The sequence below is a fragment of the Diabrotica undecimpunctata genome, chromosome 4, assembly GCF_040954645.1.
Source record: "Diabrotica undecimpunctata isolate CICGRU chromosome 4, icDiaUnde3, whole genome shotgun sequence".
Taxonomy (NCBI): Eukaryota; Metazoa; Arthropoda; class Insecta; order Coleoptera; family Chrysomelidae; genus Diabrotica; species Diabrotica undecimpunctata.
This window is the reverse complement of record NC_092806.1, coordinates 79,912,519-79,934,062: the sequence shown is the minus strand read 5'-3', so window position 1 is coordinate 79,934,062 and position 21,544 is coordinate 79,912,519. Positions and strand designations below refer to the sequence as shown.

Genomic DNA, 21,544 nt, shown 5'->3' with positions numbered 1-21,544 from the left:
GGCACGAAGTTGTCTCCCTGGCAAATGATCAAGATCTCCATCATCATTTTCATCTCCAGATTCTTCGTCTGTGAGGATGTTTACTTCTGGAGGTTCTGTGTAGATGGCATCTAAATCTAACTCTACATCACCATAAGCTATTTGAAGTGCTTCTTCAAGAGTAAAACCGCCCCTAAAATGGAAAAAAAACCCTTAAATGCCAAATAAGAAATACATTCCCATAAAGGCGTTTATGTATTACATAAAATCAAAATAGTTTCTTAAAATTCTCTGTAGGTAAATCCCCAGATGGCAATAATCCTTGTTCCTCAAATCGCTGATAATGTCATAATATTTATTATATTATAAACATGTGTGATGACACAGCGACCTTGAAATTGATACATGATATCTGGTCAATGATCATCATTATCCAACTGACAGTTAACAATTATTTATAAATCTTAGTAAATAATTCACTGGGAATGAAATCACCTCTTATGTATATTTTTGCTGAAATACGGTAGTACATTATCCTAGCGTTGCATATATGTAATACTGAACTTTGGGGCTACACAGAACTAAGTGGTAGTGAAATATTTAAATAAAATTTGAAAGATGTAGGTTATGTACGTTTATGTAGAGCTTGAGCTTAACTTACTTTTTGAGCTAAAAAATTGCAAGATAAAATAATAAATGTACTTACTCTAGATTGATGTCCATTTTTTCTAAATATTTATCAACAGCTTATTTTAAATGTTAACAGGCACAAAATTTTCACACACTATGTCTGCAAACTAGTAAACATGCATTAGAGGAAGTGTCAAATTGCACTATACTTACATCATCTATACGATCCTATCAAAAGTTTCCTTACAGGGCGCTGTTTAAATTAGACAATATTGCTTATATGACATATGTCACGCTAGGATATTAAGGGTTAAGGGTCCTCATGTAATATAAACCTGATGATGATGTATCTTGTTTACAATAAAAAAACAGAAGTATTTATATAAATCTTTAGATATATTTGTGAGAAAGATTAACATGCCATAACCACATGTAAAAAAACACCATACTTAACAGTTAACTTACAGGAGGGGGAAGTGAAAGATATCTTATTACAAATCCAGCAGCTACAAGTAGGGCATCTCTAGCTATTATCAATCCTGTTAAAACTAATGGGATTAAATCCACATAAGTGAGTGTTAGGAACAATGTACCAATTAAAATTTTATCTGCCATTGGATCTAAGAAACTACCAATTTTTGAGGACTGACTCTTCCATGTTCTTGCTATCCAACCATCTAGCTAAAAATAATTTATATTCCTGGTTAATTGGCCTCGGTTTAATACAATAATTCCAAATTTTTCATGTTTCAGCACTTGCCATTTTCAATGAATTCTTCATTTTTTTTTTTTAAGTAAATTTTGAAAATTATATGTATATGTTACAAGCAAAGCCCGAAATTGGACAATCCTAGCATTGTACGGAAATTATTGTCCAATTCTAACACTGTACCCCCAAACTGTACAATGTCCGAAATGATCAAAACTAAAGATGATTATTGAAACGCTCATCGATTCGAATTGATCATTATTGACAAGTGACAAACCAAATCAAAAATCAAACATTTCTTGTTAATTATATGATATTTTTATATTTTCTATTTATATATATATATATATATATATATATATATATATATATATATATATATATATATATATATATATATATATATATATATATATATATATATATATATATATATATATATATAGAGTTGTTCTCTTTCGAATTGACAATGTGATAAAATACTGTATAAAACTAAAATATAAATAATAAGAAGATAGACTAATAGTGATAATGTTAGTGAGCTTCAAGAGAAAGATACATCACTATAATACAGGGAAGATGTTTGTGAAACATTTCAGATCTTCAAGAGATGTGTATGATAATTTAAAATAATTTAATCCTACAATCCAGAAGTCAGAAGCAATAATTAATTATGGATTTATAACCTCATTGATGTTTGTTTATCTTTATTTACAAATGGTGAATAATCATAAAAATTGATATGAATCGATATCTGTCTTATTCTCCCAAATTTTGATGCATGGTTACTTATTGAAATTCGAACATTGTACAGCAATTCTTTTATACAAAGCCTGACGATTATGTCTATTTCAGACATTGTACAGTAAAGGAGCACAATCCTAGAAGTGGACAAGATTGTCCATACAATGCTAGGATTGTCCAATTTCAGACATTGCTTGTAACATGTATATTTAAAAAAGTACCTTTATTAAAAAACTGTAAAATTGGTAGAGCCATCAATATAATCTTTAGATGTCAAAAACCAATTGAAATGTAAGTGTCTTTGAATACATACAGTATTATTAAATAAATTTACATGTTTATATTAGAAGAAATCTTAGTATTTACCAAATCTGTGACAGCTGCTATCCCTATTATAAAAAGAGCCTTATCAAACTGTGTCTCAACTATCAAAAATCCCAAATATGGAGATAAAGCTATTCTTGTCACACATAAAAAATTTGGTAGTGTGTATACATTTTCTCTCTGAAACACAAAACATATATGATATAAATATATCTGCAAAAATTACATATATCAAAAAACCCCAATAACATATTCAAAAGTAAAATGTATATTACTTAATATATGAAACTACAATTGACTTTAGTTTATTAACCTAACTTCCTCAACTGTTGGAAGAAGCCAGTATTACTATTATTATATACCTCAATTACTTCTTCTACTTTTTCCCTAACTTTATTTTTAGTTTTTTTAATATCATTAAGCAAAAAATGACCCTTTTCCTTTAATCTTTTTTCTGTATATTTAAGTTTTTCTTTGTTTTCTTCATAGATAGCTTTGAAGTCTTTAGACACGCTTACATCTTCTTGGCTACCTGACTCATTACTTCGACTTCTTCCTGGACCAGTACAGAATAATTGGCTGTTAGGAAACACTACTCTCTTAAAACTTTTTACGTTAATTGTGAATAGTTTTAAACCTAAAGTAGTTGTAGGTGTAGATCTACAGCTATAGTTAAATTTTTTGACCGACGACAATAAAATAAAAGGCTTTGAAAACATTGTTTAATTTAATTTTAGGGCATCTGATGTTTCGGTACTTTGAACAGGTCTATTATTTTGATGTTATTACGTTATAAGTTATGTATGTTATATTCATTGACGTAGTTGTTATATTTACTAAATTAAGGGTTAACAGTTCTTCTTCTTCTTCTTTTGTTTCTATTGCTTTCACGTCATGGTGATACGCCAGCTCAATTTGCTGGTGACCCTGATAAAGTCTGGCTCTAAACCAACTCGAGGCCACTTACTTGTGCCTGTGCCAAATAATGAATAGAGAATAGAGAGTTATCAAGCATTTATCAGATAGTTATCAAGTAAAATTTTATCCTTCCGTTATTTTGACATGTAAACGCTATTTTTTACGGTATAATTTTTAACGGATATGTAATTTTAGAGTTATCAAATGGTCGAAGTAACTAGTTGCTTCCATAAAGTCCTCGTAGACACACCGTCTCAGGACTTGCAACTTCAACGTGGAGTCATATGTCACCATGTTACCTAATCCAACGGTAACTTTAACATCCTAATAATTTATAAAATATAATGTAAAACAAATGTAACTAATTATTTGTTAACGGGTTTTTACCCATGTATTTAGTGGCTACATTCATGTACTCCTAGACACCGATGATGGAATAATGGATTCCGAAAACGTTTTGTCTAACACAGCCCGTTTGGGTTTTTAAAAATATATACCTTTTACAAAGGATTTTAATAAATTTTTTTAATATATGGTATACAGCCAAATACAGGAACGTAGATTCCTTGTGGATAAAAATCAAAAACTTTTATTACAAGATCTAGGTAAAATGTACAAATGTGCAGTATTGCTGATAAACTGTCATACATGCTTGTATGGAAACCAATGTTCTACATATTTTAATGTAATTCCTCCAAATTTAGACACATATTTAGGGCACTAATTTTATTCTATTGTTAGTGAATTTTAGCATATAGTGAGATTGTAAACACCTTTTTTGCTAAGTGGTTATTTTTTTCCAATTGTATTAACCCATTAATTGTCAAACTTGTGTAAATGTAACTGGTAGAAGATAATAGCAGATACTATGGTTTAAATGGTTCCTCATCCACTCGCAGACGACCAACAAAAATGGAACCAATTAGGAAGTAAATCTTCTTACCATTTAGAGCATCTTAAATCGTAATGATTTCCAACGTTGAAGGACCACCCACTTTACATGGGAAATAAAACCACAAGCGTTAACAATACTTAATTTAATGATTGATTTTTTACTACACTAAGTTGATATCTAGCCAAGGGTTTGTCATGTAAAGTTCTTTTATGTAAACCGCCCGTCACTGTTCAATCCACACTAGTCCGATAAACACTACACGAACACTGATACAATTTAAATTATACTAATACTACTTATTATTTTGAACCAAGGATATTTCTGCCGTGCTAACCAAGTAATATGCTACAATTATTACTAAGCGGAGTTATACAGAACTCAAACTAACAAAGAATCGACCCATTGGGTCTTAAACTAAATTTGTAAGTAAAGCGTCCAGCTTGGCTGGTATACAACGTGACACACTGAATATTTCAACGATACTCATCGATTGCCATGCCTAACTACCACTGGGGGGGTTTGAGGGGAACCGGTTCTCGCTTTCTAACAGGGAATTAGTCGGAGAATTTATCTAGGTAGATTTTAAGAATTATTAGCTATTTAATGCCAGTGGCGTAGCAACGCTTGGATACATTTCTTACTGAAATTTATCCATACTGGGGGGCGCGCGGCTAGGTGAAGTATAACTTCAGCTAGAAATATCCTAAACTTACTTTCTAAGCACAACTACAATGCTACAGAAGACTATCGGCTTCCGACAATGGAAGAGGAATCAGCTTAGTGATAGGGCGAATATATTCTCCATCAGCAGTTCGAACACGGACAATTCTAACTTTTCCATCTTTGCTGCTTATTGATTCTATCACTCTTGCTAGGGGCCACCGTAACGGAGGTGTATTTTCACTTGTGATTAGAACTAGATCATTTACTTTAATATCTGTGTTGGAAAGGAGCCATTTTGGGCGATGTTGTAGATTATTTAAATAGTCAGCAGACCAACGTTTCCAAAAAGATTGCTGTATTTTCGAAATTTGTTTCCAGATAGAAAGTCTGTTAACAGGCGTATTTGTAACATCAATCTCAGGAAATGCGGTTAAGTGAGTACTGATTAAGAAATGCCCCGGAGTTAATGGTTGTAAATCATTAGGGTCATTAGATAATGCATAAAGCGGTCGAGAATTTAAAATAGCTTCTATTTGGGTTAAAACTGTATATAACTCCTCGAAAGTCAATACAGAATTACTCATTAAACATACTAAATGAAACTTGGTACTTTTTACTGCTGACTCCCAGAGTCCACCCCAATGAGGTGATCTGGGAGGAATCAACTTCCACTGAATCTCGGTTTGAGCTAAATAAGCTCTAATTTTGTCAAATTCAGAATTTGATCTGAAGAAATTATTTAATTCCTTAAGTTGATTATTGGCACCAACAAAGTTAGTCCCGTTGTCACTATAGATAGTGTGAGGATTGCCTCGACGGGAAATGAATCGTTTGAACGTTGCTAAAAAAGCGTTAGAAGATAATTCACTAACCAATTCTAAATGAATGGCTTTTGTAGCCATGCAAACAAATATTGCAAAATAACATTTAAGCGTTTGCGCCTTTCGTAATCTAGAAGCCCTAATAAACAGAGGACCTGCAAAATCTACACCTACAGTGTAGAAAGCGCGCGAGATTCTAACTCTATCCAATGGGAGTGGAGACATAAGTTGTGATGCGGTTTGTGCATTGAATCTATAACATGTAAGGCATTTTTTGCTAATGCGTTTAACATACTTGACCCCACTTAAAGGCCAATATCGTAGGCGCAGATTGCCTAACACATTTTGAGGACCACTGTGTCCTAGTCTACAATGTTCCTTTTTAATGAGCAAAGAAACAACATGATCATTTGCTGGCAGCAATATAGGGAATTTATTATTAAAGTCCAAATCTGCATATTGCAAGCGTCCTCCAACACGTACAATTCCAGAGGAGTCTAAAAAAGGATTAAGAGGGAGCAATTTTTTGTCTACGACTAGTTCTTTTTCTAATAAGCGGGCTATATCGGTTGCAAAATATTGTTGCTGAATAGTTTTGATGATGAAATCATGAGCGTTCGAAATTTCTTTAAGTGTCAAAGTTCCCCTAATTTTTTCATTACTATGTTTCATATTATACACAAACCTAAATACGTAAGCTACTGCGTTTTGTAATTTTGAAAAGTTTGAAAATCTCTCAAACATAGTTATCCAATTCTTTGATGCATGATTAACAACTAATAGAGCTATTTTCTTTACTTCCGGCAAATTCTCAATTTGCTCAAAGGTATCAACTTCATCAAAATATATTTTGGGATTTAGCAAAAACTCAGGTCCATGAAACCAAAACGAAAATATTTTTTGATTAAATACACCGCGGGACAAGAGATCCGCGGGATTTAATTGTGATTTAATATGTCTCCACTTTAGATTTTTACCAATATTCTGAATGTTGGCCACTCTATTCGAAACAAAGGTATTATAATTATTAGCGGGTTGTTTAATCCAGCTGAGAGCAATTTGCGAATCTGACCAGGCGTTTATAGAATTAATCTTTGCACGGTTTTTAAAGGTCGTTATAATTTTTTCAATCAAGTTGACTAAGAGTTCCATGGCTATTAATTCGAGTTTAGGAATGGTAAGCTTGCTTTTCAAAGGTGCGACACGCGATTTTGCGGCAACAAGATTTGATGACAAGGAATTATTTGCATATCGTGCCACTATATAGATACAAGCACCGTATGCAACTTGACTTGCATTACTAAATCCATGTAAATCTATGCTAAGAATGTCTAAGTCAAAAAAGACGAACCGCGGAATTTTGATATGAGCGATTTGAGCTAAATTTTCATTAAATTTCTCCCACTGATCTATTATGCGTAAATTAATTATCGGTTCGTCCCATGAAACCTTCATCTGCCATAGTTCTTGCATTAAGAGTTTTCCCTTCACAATTAAAGGGTTTACCAAACCTAGAGGGTCAAAACAAGAACTAATACATGAAAGAATTTGACGTTTTGTAATGCGGTCTAATTTAGTAGCGTTATTTACATCAATTTTTAAATGATCCGTTTTTGAATCCCATTTTAAACCCAAAATTTTGCAAGGTGCATCATCCAAATTCAAATCCAGTTCCACCGCGTTTTGATCAGAAATCTTATTTAAAAAACGAAGCGAATTAGAAGACCATTTATGTAAAGAGAAACCATGCTGGTTCAATATTTGACTCAATTCTCCATAAAGTACTTCAAGCTCAGAAAATTGATCGGTTCCACCTAAGATGTCATCCATATATGTTTGATATAACAAAGCGCTAGCTGCTAGCGGAAATTGAGGGTTATTTTGTGCAATATCTTTAATGACGCGGGTGACTAAAAATGGAGAACAATTTTGTCCAAAACTGAGACGGGACAATTCAATGCATTTAAAATCCTCAGAGGGTGAATCTCTCCACAATATATTTTGTAAATAGCGGTGTTTGGGTGACATTTCAATTTCTCTATACATCATCTTTATATCCGCAGTCAAAATAAATTTAAAAGTCCTAAACCGGCAAAGAATATCAAATAAATTATCCTGTACTTGATAACCTTTTAGTGTAAGATCATTCAGCGAATATCCCGAGGTAGATTTGGCAGAAAAGTCATATACGATGCGAAGTTTCGTGGATGTTGCCTGTTCTCTGATCACTGCACGATGTGGTATAAAATATTTTATTTTGTTAGTGACATTATCATACAAGTTTAAAGGTATAACTTTTGCGTGTTGTAGCGTTAGATACTCTTCAATAACTTTTTTATATTCATTATAAAAATTTTGATCATTTCCAAATTTTTTCTCTAAACGTAAAAATCTTTGTTTTGCAGTCACAAAGGAACTGCCCAATTTTTTATTTTCCAATTGCCGAAGAGGCATTTCCACTTGATACCGCCCTGAATCCAAAATCCGCGTGGTGGTTTGGAAAAGAGTCTCTGCAATTTTGTCTTCATCAATATGAGACTGCGTATATGGAAGTTCTTCGACTTCCCAAAATTTTTCTAGCATTGTGTCGATTTTTGCGTTGTGTTCTTCCTCTTTATCTCGAATATAATGCGTATTTTCTCGAGATAAAAAGGAGAAAGTTTGTGTTACAAAGGATGCGTTGGTATGACTTAGATATTTCTTTGATGTGAGTGGGCCCGCAATAACATATCCTAATTGAGTGTTCATTAGCGTAGGGAGATTAGCCCCTAGCGAGATTATTTCTCCTATTAAAAGTTGGAAATACAAATTCGCGCCAATTAATAAATCAATATTATTAGGTTCCCAGAAGTAGGGGTCCGCTAAATCGCCATTAAACTCTAGTGGAATTTGAAAAGACTGCGGATTTAACGGAATTTGTGGCAACTTTTCTGTGATTTGGTCTATTATTGAACAAGAAACATTAAATTTGTTGTAAGGGTGTACTCGCGAATGTATTTCTATATCAATAATTTCACTACTTTTGGTTAAAATGTTATTTCCTAGACCAAAAATATTTAACTTTTGAGATCTTGTGTCGTACTGTAATTTTTGGGCCAAACTTTTTGTGACAAAACTTACTGCCTGAGTCCAACAAAGCCTTAATTATTAAAGGTTGGTTGTCTCGCGTATAAAGTTTAACTAGTGCAGTAGGCAGAAGAACATGATTATTATTGCGATTCACAGCAGACAATGATGTAGACCTGGTTGGGTCCATCTGAAGATTAATAGGGGAATTTTCATTTGGAGTAATATTATTGGACACAATATTATGGATAGTGCTATTGGGATTAGAATTATGCCTATATAAGTTTTCGCTTTGTTGATGAGAACTATGTGGAAAATTAGAAGAAGCGTAGGTTCGAACTTGCGATTGATATCGCTGCTGACCGTTATTGTCTAAATGGAGTAAAGAGTGATGATTTTTCGTGCATACTTGACACAGGGACAACGATTTACAGGAAGACAAGATATGCAAACTACTCAAACAATTAAAACATAATGATTTGGCTTTAACAAATTTATGTCTTTCCTGTGGAACTAAATTTAAAAATTGTTGACATTTATATATCTGATGAGTGCGCTCTTTGCAATAATTACATGATTTACTATAAAAATTTGTGTCACGACGAGATTCAGCGGCGTTTGTGTGTAATGATACTCTAGATGTGTTCCTATCAAAATTACTATTATTATTACTTCTAGGTTTTGCGTTAGATTTAAATATGTTTAAATTATCTAATATATTATACCGTTTTTGCAAAAATTCAAAAAACCCATTAGTAGATGGCAGTTCGTTTGGATTGCGTTCGTTTTCAAAAGCGCGTCTAGTCTGATAATCTAGTTTTCTTTCTAAGATAAATACTAGCAATGTGTCTAAATTAATTTCAGCCGTTAAGTTTAAGTTTCTAATTAAATCTAATGTTTTTTTACATGTGATATGAAACGTCCTTAGTTCAATAGAATTACATTTAGTCATAGTTTTTTGATCGAATAATGTACAATACAAAGAATTTAAAAGCTTATTTTTGTCTTCGTAATTAGTTTTAAGCGTTGATATAGCAATTTCTAAATTTTGATTAGTCACATATAAAGATTCAATTAATTGTAGCGGTTGACCTCTCAGAAGCGTTTTTAAATAATAAAATTTTTCGCTATCAGATCTTAATTTGGCATTATTTAACACAAGTGCTTGGAAAAAATCGAAGAATGATTGCCATTCTTGAGCTTCACCAGAGAAGGGTTTAATATTAATATCTGGTAGCTTTACATTAGAAAAATGATTTTGAGAAACTCTAGAATCATCAGCGTGATTTATTAAATTTAATAATTTGGCCAAAATGAACTCAAAACGGTCGATAGTTTCCATTGCTGATGCCACAACTTCGTTTTGTGATGATAGAGTATCATCAGTCGTTGAACCATCAGAACTTAACTCTTCCGCATGATCTAATAAATCTTGTAATTTCCTATAAGTTCCAAATACACTATCATATTTTAATTGTATTAGCTGTTTATTATTCAAATCATCTGAATTAGTATTCAAAAAGCTTTCAATACGGGTCAATTGAGCTTTAAAACCCCCAATTTGCTTGGCTAAATTCTGAGAAGTCATTATAGAAAATTTTACAAATTAGTACAATTGACAACAATAAAATGATTAAATCTTTTAGTATAAAATTTTCTATGAAATATTGTAAATAATAAATTTAACGATACCAATAGAAAACAATAAATGCTGTAAACTTGCGACCTTCCTTGGAATTTCCTGGAACAATAGGTCACCGCTGCTCGGTCCGATAAGAATACACAGGTATGCGCTTACAAGATGAATTCCTCAATGGCGTAACTTGATGGCTCACATATATCACTACCGACGCGGTTTAATTGTTTTTTAACGCAAAGTTCTGAAATTAAATATTTAGAGCGGCGATACACAACTTTGGCTAGAATGCGGAAGTCAACTAATTTAAATTTTTTATTTTTAGCGAAAGTTTTTCAATAAAAGTGAGATTTCACTTGCAAATAAATTGGTTCAAAATCCGCTCGAATGACCAACAAAAGTGGTAGAAGATAATAGCAGATACTATGGTTTAAATGGTTCCTCATCCACTGGCAGACGACCAACAAAAATGGAACCAATTAGGAAGTAAATCTTCTTACCATTTAAAGCATCTTAAATCGTAATGATTTCCAACGTTGAAGGACCACCCACTTTACATGGGAAATAAAACCACAAGCGTTAACAATACTTAATTTAATGATTGATTTTTTACTACACTAAGTTGATATCTAGCCAAGGGTTTGTCATGTAAAGTTCTTTTATGTAAACCGCCCGTCACTGTTCAATCCACACTAGTCCGATAAACACTACACGAACACTGATACAATTTAAATTATAATAATACTACTTATTATTTTGAACCAAGGATATTTCTGCCGTGCTAACCAAGTAATATGCTACAATTATTACTAAGCGGAGTTATACAGAACTCAAACTAACAAAGAATCGACCCATTGGGTCTTAAACTAAATTTGTAAATAAAGCGTCCAGCTTGGCTGGTATACAACGTGACACACTGAATATTTCAACGATACTCATCGATTGCCATGCCTAACTACCACTGGGGGGGTTTGAGGGGAACCGGTTCTCGCTTTCTAACAGGGAATTAGTCGGAGAATTTATCTAGGTAGATTTTAAGAATTATTAGCTATTTAATGCCAGTGGCGTAGCAACGCTTGGATACATTTCTTACTGAAATTTATCCATACTGGGGGGCGCGCGGCTAGGTGAAGTATAACTTCAGCTAGAAATATCCTAAACTTACTTTCTAAGCACAACTACAATGCTACAGAAGACTATCGGCTTCCGACAATGGAAGAGGAATCAGCTTAGTGATAGGGCGAATATATTCTCCATCAGCAGTTCGAACACGGACAATTCTAACTTTTCCATCTTTGCTGCTTATTGATTCTATCACTCTTGCTAGGGGCCACCGTAACGGAGGTGTATTTTCACTTGTGATTAGAACTAGATCATTTACTTTAATATCTGTGTTGGGAAGGAGCCATTTTGGGCGATGTTGTAGATTATTTAAATAGTCAGCAGACCAACGTTTCCAAAAAGATTGCTGTATTTTCGAAATTTGTTTCCAGATAGAAAGTCTGTTAACAGGCGTATTTGTAACATCAATCTCAGGAAATGCGGTTAAGTGAGTACTGATTAAGAAATGCCCCGGAGTTAATGGTTGTAAATCATTAGGGTCATTAGATAATGCATAAAGCGGTCGAGAATTTAAAATAGCTTATATTTGGGTTAAAACTGTATATAACTCCTCGAAAGTCAATACAGAATTACTCATTAAACATACTAAATGAAACTTGGTACTTTTTACTGCTGACTCCCAGAGTCCACCCCAATGAGGTGATCTGGGAGGAATAAACTTCCACTGAATCTCGGTTTGAGCTAAATAAGCTCTAATTTTGTCAAATTCAGAATTTGATCTGAAGAAATTATTTAATTCCTTAAGTTGATTATTGGCACCAACAAAGTTAGTCCCGTTGTCACTATAGATAGTGTGAGGATTGCCTCGACGGGAAATGAATCGTTTGAACGTTGCTAAAAAAGCGTTAGAAGATAATTCACTAACCAATTCTAAATGAATGGCTTTTGTAGCCATGCAAACAAATATTGCAAAATAACATTTAAGCGTTTGCGCCTTTCGTAATCTAGAAGCCCTAATAAACAGAGGACCTGCAAAATCTACACCTACAGTGTAGAAAGCGCGCGAGATTCTAACTCTATCCAATGGGAGTGGAGACATAAGTTGTGATGCGGTTTGTGCATTGAATCTATAACATGTAAGGCATTTTTTGCTAATGCGTTTAACATACTTGACCCCACTTAAAGGCCAATATCGTAGGCGCAGATTGCCTAACACATTTTGAGGACCACTGTGTCCTAGTCTACAATGTTCCTTTTTAATGAGCAAAGAAACAACATGATCATTTGCTGGCAGCAATATAGGGAATTTATTATTAAAGTCCAAATCTGCATATTGCAAGCGTCCTCCAACACGTACAATTCCAGAGGAGTCTAAAAAAGGATTAAGAGGGAGCAATTTTTTGTCTACGACTAGTTCTTTTTCTAATAAGCGGGCTATATCGGTTGCAAAATATTGTTGCTGAATAGTTTTGATGATGAAATCATGAGCGTTCGAAATTTCTTTAAGTGTCAAAGTACCCTTAATTTTTTCATTACTATGTTTCATATTATACACAAACCTAAATACGTAAGCTACTGCGTTTTGTAATTTTGAAAAGTTTGAAAATCTCTCAAATATAGTTATCCAATTCTTTGATGCATGATTAACAACTAATAGAGCTATTTTCTTTACTTCCGGCAAATTCTCAATTTGCTCAAAGGTATCAACTTCATCAAAATATATTTTGGGATTTAGCAAAAACTCAGGTCCATGAAACCAAAACGAAAATATTTTTTGATTAAATACACCGCGGGACAAGAGATCCGCGGGATTTAATTGTGATTTAATATGTCTCCACTTTAGATTTTTACCAATATTCTGAATGTTGGCCACTCTATTCGAAACAAATGTATTATAATTATTAGCGGGTTGTTTAATCCAGCTGAGAGCAATTTGCGAATCTGACCAGGCGTTTATAGAATTAATCTTTGCACGGTTTTTAAAGGTCGTTATAATTTTTTCAATCAAGTTGACTAAGAGTTCCATGGCTATTAATTCGAGTTTAGGAATGGTAAGCTTGCTTTTCAAAGGTGCGACACGCGATTTTGCGGCAACAAGATTTGATGACAAGGAATTATTTGCATATCGTGCCACTATATAGATACAAGCACCGTATGCAACTTGACTTGCATCACTAAATCCATGTAAATCTATGCTAAGAATGTCTAAGTCAAAAAAGACGAACCGCGGAATTTTGATATGAGCGATTTGAGCTAAATTTTCATTAAATTTCTCCCACTGATCTATTATGCGTAAATTAATTATCGGTTCGTCCCATGAAACCTTCATCTGCCATAGTTCTTGCATTAAGAGTTTTCCCTTCACAATTAAAGGGTTTACCAAACCTAGAGGGTCAAAACAAGAACTAATACATGAAAGAATTTGACGTTTTGTAATGCGGTCTAATTTAGTAGCGTTATTTACATCAATTTTTAAATGATCCGTTTTTGAATCCCATTTTAAACCCAAAATTTTGCAAGGTGCATCATCCAAATTCAAATCCAGTTCCACCGCGTTTTGATCAGAAATCTTATTTAAAAAACGAAGCGAATTAGAAGACCATTTATGTAAAGAGAAACCATGCTGGTTCAATATTTGACTCAATTCTCCATAAAGTACTTCAAGCTCAGAAAATTGATCGGTTCCACCTAAGATGTCATCCATATATGTTTGATATAACAAAGCGCTAGCTGCTAGCGGAAATTGAGGGTTATTTTGTGCAATATCTTTAATGACGCGGGTGGCTAAAAATGGAGAACAATTTTGTCCAAAACTGAGACGGGACAATTCAATGCATTTAAAATCCTCAGAGGGTGAATCTCTCCACAATATATTTTGTAAATAGCGGTGTTTGGGTGACATTTCAATTTCTCTATACATCATCTTTATATCCGCAGTCAAAATAAATTTAAAAGTCCTAAACCGGCAAAGAATATCAAATAAATTATCCTGTACTTGATAACCTTTTAGTGTAAGATCATTCAGCGAATATCCCGAGGTAGATTTGGCAGAAAAGTCATATACGATGCGAAGTTTCGTGGATGTTGCCTGTTCTCTGATCACTGCACGATGTGGTATAAAATATTTTATTTTGTTAGTGACATTATCATACAAGTTTAAAGGTATAACTTTTGCGTGTTGTAGCGTTAGATACTCTTCAATAACTTTTTTATATTCATTATAAAAATTTTGATCATTTCCAAATTTTTTCTCTAAACGTAAAAATCTTTGTTTTGCAGTAACAAAGGAACTGCCCAATTTTTTATTTTCCAATTGCCGAAGAGGCATTTCCACTTGATACCGCCCTGAATCCAAAATCCGCGTGGTGGTTTGGAAAAGAGTCTCTGCAATTTTGTCTTCATCAATATGAGACTGCGTATATGGAAGTTCTTCGACTTCCCAAAATTTTTCTAGCATTGTGTCGATTTTTGTGTTGTGTTCTTCCTCTTTATCTCGAATATAATGCGTATTTTCTCGAGATAAAAAGGAGAAAGTTTGTGTTACAAAGGATGCGTTGGTATGACTTAGATATTTCTTTGATGTGAGTGGGCCCGCAATAACATATCCTAATTGAGTGTTCATTAGCGTAGGGAGATTAGCCACTAGCGAGATTATTTCTCCTATTAAAAGTTGGAAATACAAATTCGCGCCAATTAATAAATCAATATTATTAGGTTCCCAGAAGTAGGGGTCCGCTAAATCGCCATTAAACTCTAGTGGAATTTGAAAAGACTGCGGATTTAACGGAATTTGTGGCAACTTTTCTGTGATTTGGTCTATTATTGAACAAGAAACATTAAATTTGTTGTAAGGGTGTACTCGCGAATGTATTTCTATATCAATAATTTCACTACTTTTGGTTACAATGTTATTTCCTAGACCAAAAATATTTAACTTTTGAGATCTTGTGTCGTACTGTAATTTTTGGGCCAAACTTTTTGTGACAAAACTTTGCATACTGCCTGAGTCCAACAAAGCCTTAATTATTAAAGGTTGGTTGTCTCGCGTATAAAGTTTAACTAGTGCAGTAGGCAGAAGAACATGATTATTATTGCGATTCACAGCAGACAATGATGTAGACCTGGTTGGGTCCATCTGAAGATTAATAGGGGAATTTTCATTTGGAGTAATATTATTGGACACAATATTACGGATAGTGCTATTGGGATTAGAATTATGCCTATGTAAGTTTTCGCTTTGTTGATGAGAACTATGTGGAAAATTAGAAGCAGCGTAGGTTCGAACTTGCGATTGATATCGCTGCTGACCGTTATTGTCTAAATGGAGTAAAGAGTGATGATTTTTCGTGCATACTTGACACAGGGACAACGATTTACAGGAAGACAAGATATGCAAACTACTCAAACAATTAAAACATAATGATTTGGCTTTAACAAATTTATGTCTTTCCTGTGGAACTAAATTTAAAAATTGTTGACATTTATATATCTGATGAGTGCGCTCTTTGCAATAATTACATGATTTACTATAAAAATTTGTGTCACGACGAGATTCAGCGGCGTTTGTGTGTAATGATACTCTAGATGTGTTCCTATCAAAATTACTATTATTATTACTTCTAGGTTTTGCGTTAGATTTAAATATCTTTAAATTATCTAATATATTATACCGTTTTTGCGAAAATTCAAAAAACCCATTAGTAGATGGCAGTTCGTTTGGATTGCGTTCGTTTTCAAAAGCGCGTCTAGTCTGATAATCTAGTTTTCTTTCTAAGATAAATACTAGCAATGTGTCTAAATTAATTTCAGCCGTTAAGTTTAAGTTTCTAATTAAATCTAATGTTTTTTTACATGTGATATGAAACCTCCTTAGTTCAATAGAATTACATTTAGTCATAGTTTTTTGATCGAATAATGTACAATACAAAGAATTTAAAAGCTTATTTTTGTCTTCGTAATTAGTTTTAAGCGTTGATATAGCAATTTCTAAATTTTGATTAGTCACAGATAAAGATTCAATTAATTGTAGCGGTTGACCTCTCAGAAGCGTTTTTAAATAATAAAATTTTTCGCTATCAGATCTTAATTTGGCATTATTTAACACAAGTGCTTGGAACAAATCGAAGAATGATTGCCATTCTTGAGCTTCACCAGAGAAGGGTTTAATATTAATATCTGGTAGCTTTACATTAGAAAAATGATTTTGAGAAACTCTAGAATCATCAGCGTGATTTATTAAATTTAATAATTTGGCCAAAATGAACTCAAAACGGTCGATAGTTTCCATTGCTGATGCCACAACTTCGTTTTGTGATGATAGAGTATCATCAGTCGTTGAACCATCAGAACTTAACTCTTCCGCATGATCTAATAAATCTTGTAATTTCCTATAAGTTCCAAATAAACTATCATATTTTAATTGTATTAGCTGTTTATTATTCAAATCATCTGAATTAGTATTCAAAAAGCTTTCAATACGGGTCAATTGAGCTTTAAAACCCCCAATTTGCTTGGCTAAATTCTGAGAAGTCATTATAGAAAATTTTACAAATTAGTACAATTGACAACAATAAAATGATTAAATCTTTTAGTATAAAATTTTCTATGAAATATTGTAAATAATAAATTTAACGATACCAATAGAAAACAATAAATGCTGTAAACTTGCGACCTTCCTTGGAATTTCCTGGGAACAATAGGTCACCGCTGCTCGGTCCGATAAGAATACACAGGTATGCGCTTACAAGATGAATTCCTCAATGGCGTAACTTGATGGCTCACATATATCACTACCGACGCGGTTTAATTGTTTTTCAACGCAAAGTTCTGAAATTAAATATTTAGAGCGGCGATACACAACTTTGGCTAGAATGCGGAAGTCAACTAATTTAAATTTTTTATTTTTAGCGAAAGTTTTTCAATAAAAGTGAGATTTCACTTGCAAATAAATTGGTTCAAAATCCGCTCGAATGACCAACAAAAGTGGTAGAAGATAATAGCAGATACTATGGTTTAAATGGTTCCTCATCCACTCGCAGACGACCAACAAAAATGGAACCAATTAGGAAGTAAATCTTCTTACCATTTAAAGCATCTTAAATCGTAATGATTTCCAACGTTGAAGGACCACCCACTTTACATGGGAAATAAAACCACAAGCGTTAACAATACTTAATTTAATGATTGATTTTTTACTACACTAAGTTGATATCTAGCCAAGGGTTTGTCATGTAAAGTTCTTTTATGTAAACCGCCCGTCACTGTTCAATCCACACTAGTCCGATAAACACTACACGAACACTGATACAATTTAAATTATAATAATACTACTTATTATTTTGAACCAAGGATATTTCTGCCGTGCTAACCAAGTAATATGCTACAATTACTACTAAGCGGAGTTATACAGAACTCAAACTAACAAAGAATCGACCCATTGGGTCTTAAACTAAATTTGTAAGTAAAGCGTCCAGCTTGGCTGGTATACAACGTGACACACTGAATATTTCAACGATACTCATCGATTGCCATGCCTAACTACCACTGAGGGGGTTTGAGGGGAACCGGTTCTCGCTTTCTAACAGGGAATTAGTCGGAGAATTTATCTAGGTAGATTTTAAGAATTATTAGCTATTTAATGCCAGTGGCGTAGCAACGCTTGGATACATTTCTTACTGAAATTTATCCAGTAACCTTCTGAATAATATTTTTTTTTAGATATTACTTCTTCAACAGACTAATGGATTGTCTGTTCCAAAATGAACTCAACTTTTTTTTAACAGTTTTTTATTTAAGTAAAATGGCTATCTGTATTGAAATATCAATTAATTAATTTGCTGTTTATCAGTGACTAAATGTTTTGTATTATATAACTTTTTTAGGATATAATGAGATTGTAAACATGTTTTTTAACTGAAGGATAAATTAAAAACTCATAAACCTAATTAAAAGACTTATTTATTTACTTAAAATTATTTTTAAACTAATCTACTATAAACATAATTGAATTATAAATATAACAAAAATAAAAACTCATTTGCAGCTGCTACAGTTTGGCCGTTCTAATAAAATTGTAAACAACTTTTGTTGGTTTTCAACAAGGCTCAAAATTTGTTTACGTTCACTAATTTCAATTTCAAATCTCTTCTCCTGCTGTTCCCACATTTTTTCTTTCAGTGCTACTTTTCTTTCTTCCAGATCCATTTTTCTCTGTTCTAAGGCAATTTTTCTTTCATCTAGATCCAGTTCTCTTAATTTTCTCTTTTCCTCATTTTGAGCCTTTTTTTCTAAGTAACTCATAGCCTCACTTTTAGAGTTTGTCTTTTGTTTCTTATACTGCCTAGGACCTAAAATAAAAGACAGAGTTAAATACAATACACTTTGTATCCTATATGTTTTTACTTGTACTCTATTTACTGGAGTGGTTGTGTTTCTGTTTGAAATTGTGGGTGCTTCATCAATGTTCCTCTTTTTGGGTGTTCTTAATGGATGTTTTGCATCATTCTCCTCTCTCTGGTGCAGTTCACACTTATCGCTTCTACTAAAAGAGGAAAAAACATCCAAAGATTGCAGATTCTCCTGTATTCCATCTGGCATATCAATTGTATCATGAGGCACAGTGTAATCTAAAAAATATAATAGTCTTTGTATAATATACATATAATGAGAAGTAAAACTACATCAAAAATATGAAAGTTATAATAATTTTAGAAACACTAAGTTATACCAAAAGTATATCCATTAAAAATTCCAAATACACTACTACAAAATCGATATTTTGGATACACTTTTATTATTTAGTATGGATCTATTTACTTACAATCATTATCCATTTTTAAGTTTTATACTGGCATAGTTTCATTCTCTAGAGTATTCGCCCACATATCTCTGGCTTCTTTTACTAGTTGAAAAGTACTTTTTTGCTTTGCTTTAGCCTCTTTTCTTAACCTCGCTTCTTTAATTAAATCAGCTATCTCTTGCAACAGAAAATCCATTTCTGTTTGGGTTTCCTCAACACCAGATCTAAAAATTAAAACTTTAGTAATAAAATTCCTACAGGTAAAAAGTAATTTTATGGAAGTAAAATAACTCTAGATAGAATTTAGATATTATAATATATTACTTACTTTGCCTTAAGTATTTTTTCTTTTTTTAGCCAGATATTAATTAAATTATCCACATGTTCCCTTAGTGATCTTATTGTGAAATTTTTCCTGTTTGAGTTCGAACAGACTCTTGAATGTCTCCCCATCTTTCATGGTTAAAATAAGGGTTGATTCCTCGCACTTCTTTTAACAATAAAAGGTCATCCGTACTTGTAAAACGCAGCCTTTTTGTCTTTTTCACTATTTCCGTGTTCATAATGATTGATAAATATAATGAAATATAATAAAATAAAATGTTTATTTGCCTCGCAGATGCTTAACCAAGCAATATACTGTGACCAATGACGTATAATGTATAATATATAGACTAAGCGGTCCCGTATTCTCGCTATATTTTCGGGTGTCCGAAAGATCTCCGCTCAAGGTTGAAGGTATGTTTACCAGAACAGCGGCGTGCTCATTTATATTTTAAATACAATAATTATTTTTTTAATTAAAATTAAATATTTATAATTTTTTTTTTGTTCTCGTCTATAAGAGAAAAAATTATTTTTATAATGTTTGTAAAGTACATTACCTGAATTTTAATCATTTTACCAATATGAAATATTGAAGTTTTGCCTAAAGATTAAAAATTCTAATTTTTTAAATTGTAATAAGGACTATTAATTATTATTTAGTGTAAAGAAAATTTTGATATATAAATCTAATCAGTTTTGCATTTCCATTAAGAGTTTGAGTCTATTTAGAGAGTCGAAAGATGGCTGGAAGTCTATAAATAGTAAGGAAAAATTATATCACTTTTAAATCAGCTGTATTAGGAAGTGAATGGCATCTATGGGTGATTTTCTTTTTCTAAAGCCGGGTTGATATTGCTCTAGTGTATTTTCGGTAATTTATCTATTTCCCAATATGCTTGACAACATATTGTATATGGTCTATGTGGTGTTCAGTAACATGATTCCTCTGTAGTTACTTATATCTTTCTGTCTCCTGTTTTTAATATCCTTATTAGATGACCCTTTCTCCACTCCATCGGTATAGTTTTTGAGTTCCCTATATTTTTACTAGTTTAAGAATCCGGTGCATCAGTTCGTCTCCTCCATTTTTTATTAATTCATATCTCATTTAATTCATGTTTCATCCGTTCCTGGTGTTTTTCACTGTTGCAATAATTTCTTTGTATGTAGCAAATTTTGAAGTTTATATTACTGAATTAGGAAGGAAATTAATAGGTTACTTGAGTGCAAACAAACAACAAACTTTTGAATTCTAATTTTGTAGTAATGAATTAAATACAAACAAAAAAACATCAAATCGATTATAAATTTTTAACAAAAACCATACAAAAGAAATAATCATAAAACATTTTGCAAAATAATTAGTAGTTTAATTAAGGCATTAATGCACACAACTTAATAAATACTGTTTCATTTATTTTCTAAGACACACAATATGTTGTATATAAAGATACAATATGTTATAAATAAGTTATATACCAAAGGCATGGATAACTGTAATGGTGGAGTGCATATACAAAATAGGACAAGATAATGTCCTGCCTAAATCGCACAGGCCGATCAGTCTTACATCATTTTTGTTGAAGGCAATAGAAAAAATTCTTGATAGGCATATTAAGGAAAGACACTTGGGGAATCATTTTCTCAATGGCAACCAGCATGCATATATAGAAGGAAATCAACAGAAACATCAGTGGACAAAGTAGTTCAGAAAATCGGTCACTCAATTAATAATGGAGAGAAGATACAGAAGGCACATTTAATAATGCCCTGTCAAATAGATCCACTATCACTGTGTGTAACTGGATCAAAGCAATGCTGGAAAATATATTGTTGAATGAGTAGAAGATTCTCACAGAGGTGCAAAGAGAGATTTTGTTCAAAACAGCTAAGGGGTGCCCACAGGGGGAGTGTTTTCTCCCCTCTTCTGGTCACTCCTGGTGGATCACTTGATGTCGCTTCTTGACGCACA

The 21,544-nt window shown here is 32.8% G+C and overlaps 4 protein-coding genes across 17 annotated transcripts in view; all 4 read right to left on the bottom strand.

Annotated features, from left to right (window-relative positions):
- CLS (cardiolipin synthase) overlaps positions 1-3,244 on the bottom strand; it is a 332,416-nt gene extending 329,172 nt beyond the window's left edge. For 10 of the 13 annotated variants that reach the window (XM_072529827.1, XM_072529831.1, XM_072529829.1 and 7 more), the window contains exons 1-3: positions 2,749-3,244; positions 2,429-2,566; positions 1,075-1,290 (exon numbers count right to left, since the gene is read on the bottom strand). In XM_072529827.1, coding sequence (XP_072385928.1) covers positions 1,075-1,290; positions 2,429-2,566; positions 2,749-3,105 — 711 coding nt within the window. In that variant the 5' untranslated portion in view covers positions 3,106-3,244. Of the gene's footprint in view, positions 1-1,074; positions 1,291-2,428; positions 2,567-2,748 lie in introns of those variants that run through there. The other 3 variants (XM_072529822.1, XM_072529824.1, XM_072529835.1) reach the window with 2 other exon arrangements.
- Positions 3,245-4,933: 1,689 nt separating this feature from the next.
- On the bottom strand, positions 4,934-10,337 carry LOC140438741 (uncharacterized). Its single transcript, XM_072528388.1, has 3 exons — positions 9,692-10,337; positions 8,804-9,121; positions 4,934-8,724 (listed from the first exon to the last, which is right to left on the bottom strand). The coding sequence occupies exons 1-3, from the start codon at positions 10,335-10,337 to the stop codon at positions 4,934-4,936; spliced, it is 4,755 nt and encodes a 1,584-aa protein (XP_072384489.1).
- Positions 10,338-12,027: 1,690 nt separating this feature from the next.
- LOC140438740 (uncharacterized) lies at positions 12,028-16,980 on the bottom strand. The gene has a single exon (XM_072528387.1). The coding sequence runs from the start codon at positions 16,978-16,980 to the stop codon at positions 12,028-12,030; it is 4,953 nt and encodes a 1,650-aa protein (XP_072384488.1).
- A 1,404-nt stretch (positions 16,981-18,384) lies between these two features.
- On the bottom strand, positions 18,385-19,797 carry LOC140438292 (uncharacterized). Of its 2 annotated transcripts, XM_072527982.1 has the most exons (3): positions 19,574-19,797; positions 19,267-19,469; positions 18,385-19,072 (listed from the first exon to the last, which is right to left on the bottom strand). In XM_072527982.1, exons 2-3 carry the CDS (start codon positions 19,277-19,279, stop codon positions 18,480-18,482), a joined length of 606 nt encoding a protein of 201 aa, XP_072384083.1. In that variant the 5' UTR covers positions 19,280-19,469; positions 19,574-19,797; the 3' UTR covers positions 18,385-18,479. The 2 variants fall into 2 exon arrangements, with proteins under 2 accessions (XP_072384083.1, XP_072384084.1); XM_072527983.1 differs by lacking the exon at positions 19,574-19,797 and having other exon boundaries at positions 19,267-19,553.
- Positions 19,798-21,544: the final 1,747 nt, after the last annotated feature.

What these genes read in the sequence shown, in the direction of transcription:
- LOC140438740 (XM_072528387.1), bottom strand. Translation starts at nt 16,980, where the DNA reads ATGACTTCTCAGAATTTAGCCAAGCAAATTGGGGGTTTTAAAGCTCAA.
- LOC140438741 (XM_072528388.1), bottom strand. Translation starts at nt 10,337, where the DNA reads ATGACTTCTCAGAATTTAGCCAAGCAAATTGGGGGTTTTAAAGCTCAA. An exon ending in TCAAAAAACTATGACTAAAT is followed by an intron (nt 9,122 to 9,691) that starts GTAATTCTATTG and finishes TACTCCATTTAG; the next exon opens with ACAATAACGGTCAGCAGCGA. An exon ending in GGCTTTGTTGGACTCAGGCA is followed by an intron (nt 8,725 to 8,803) that starts GTAAGTTTTGTC and finishes TTTTTGGTCTAG; the next exon opens with GAAATAACATTTTAACCAAA.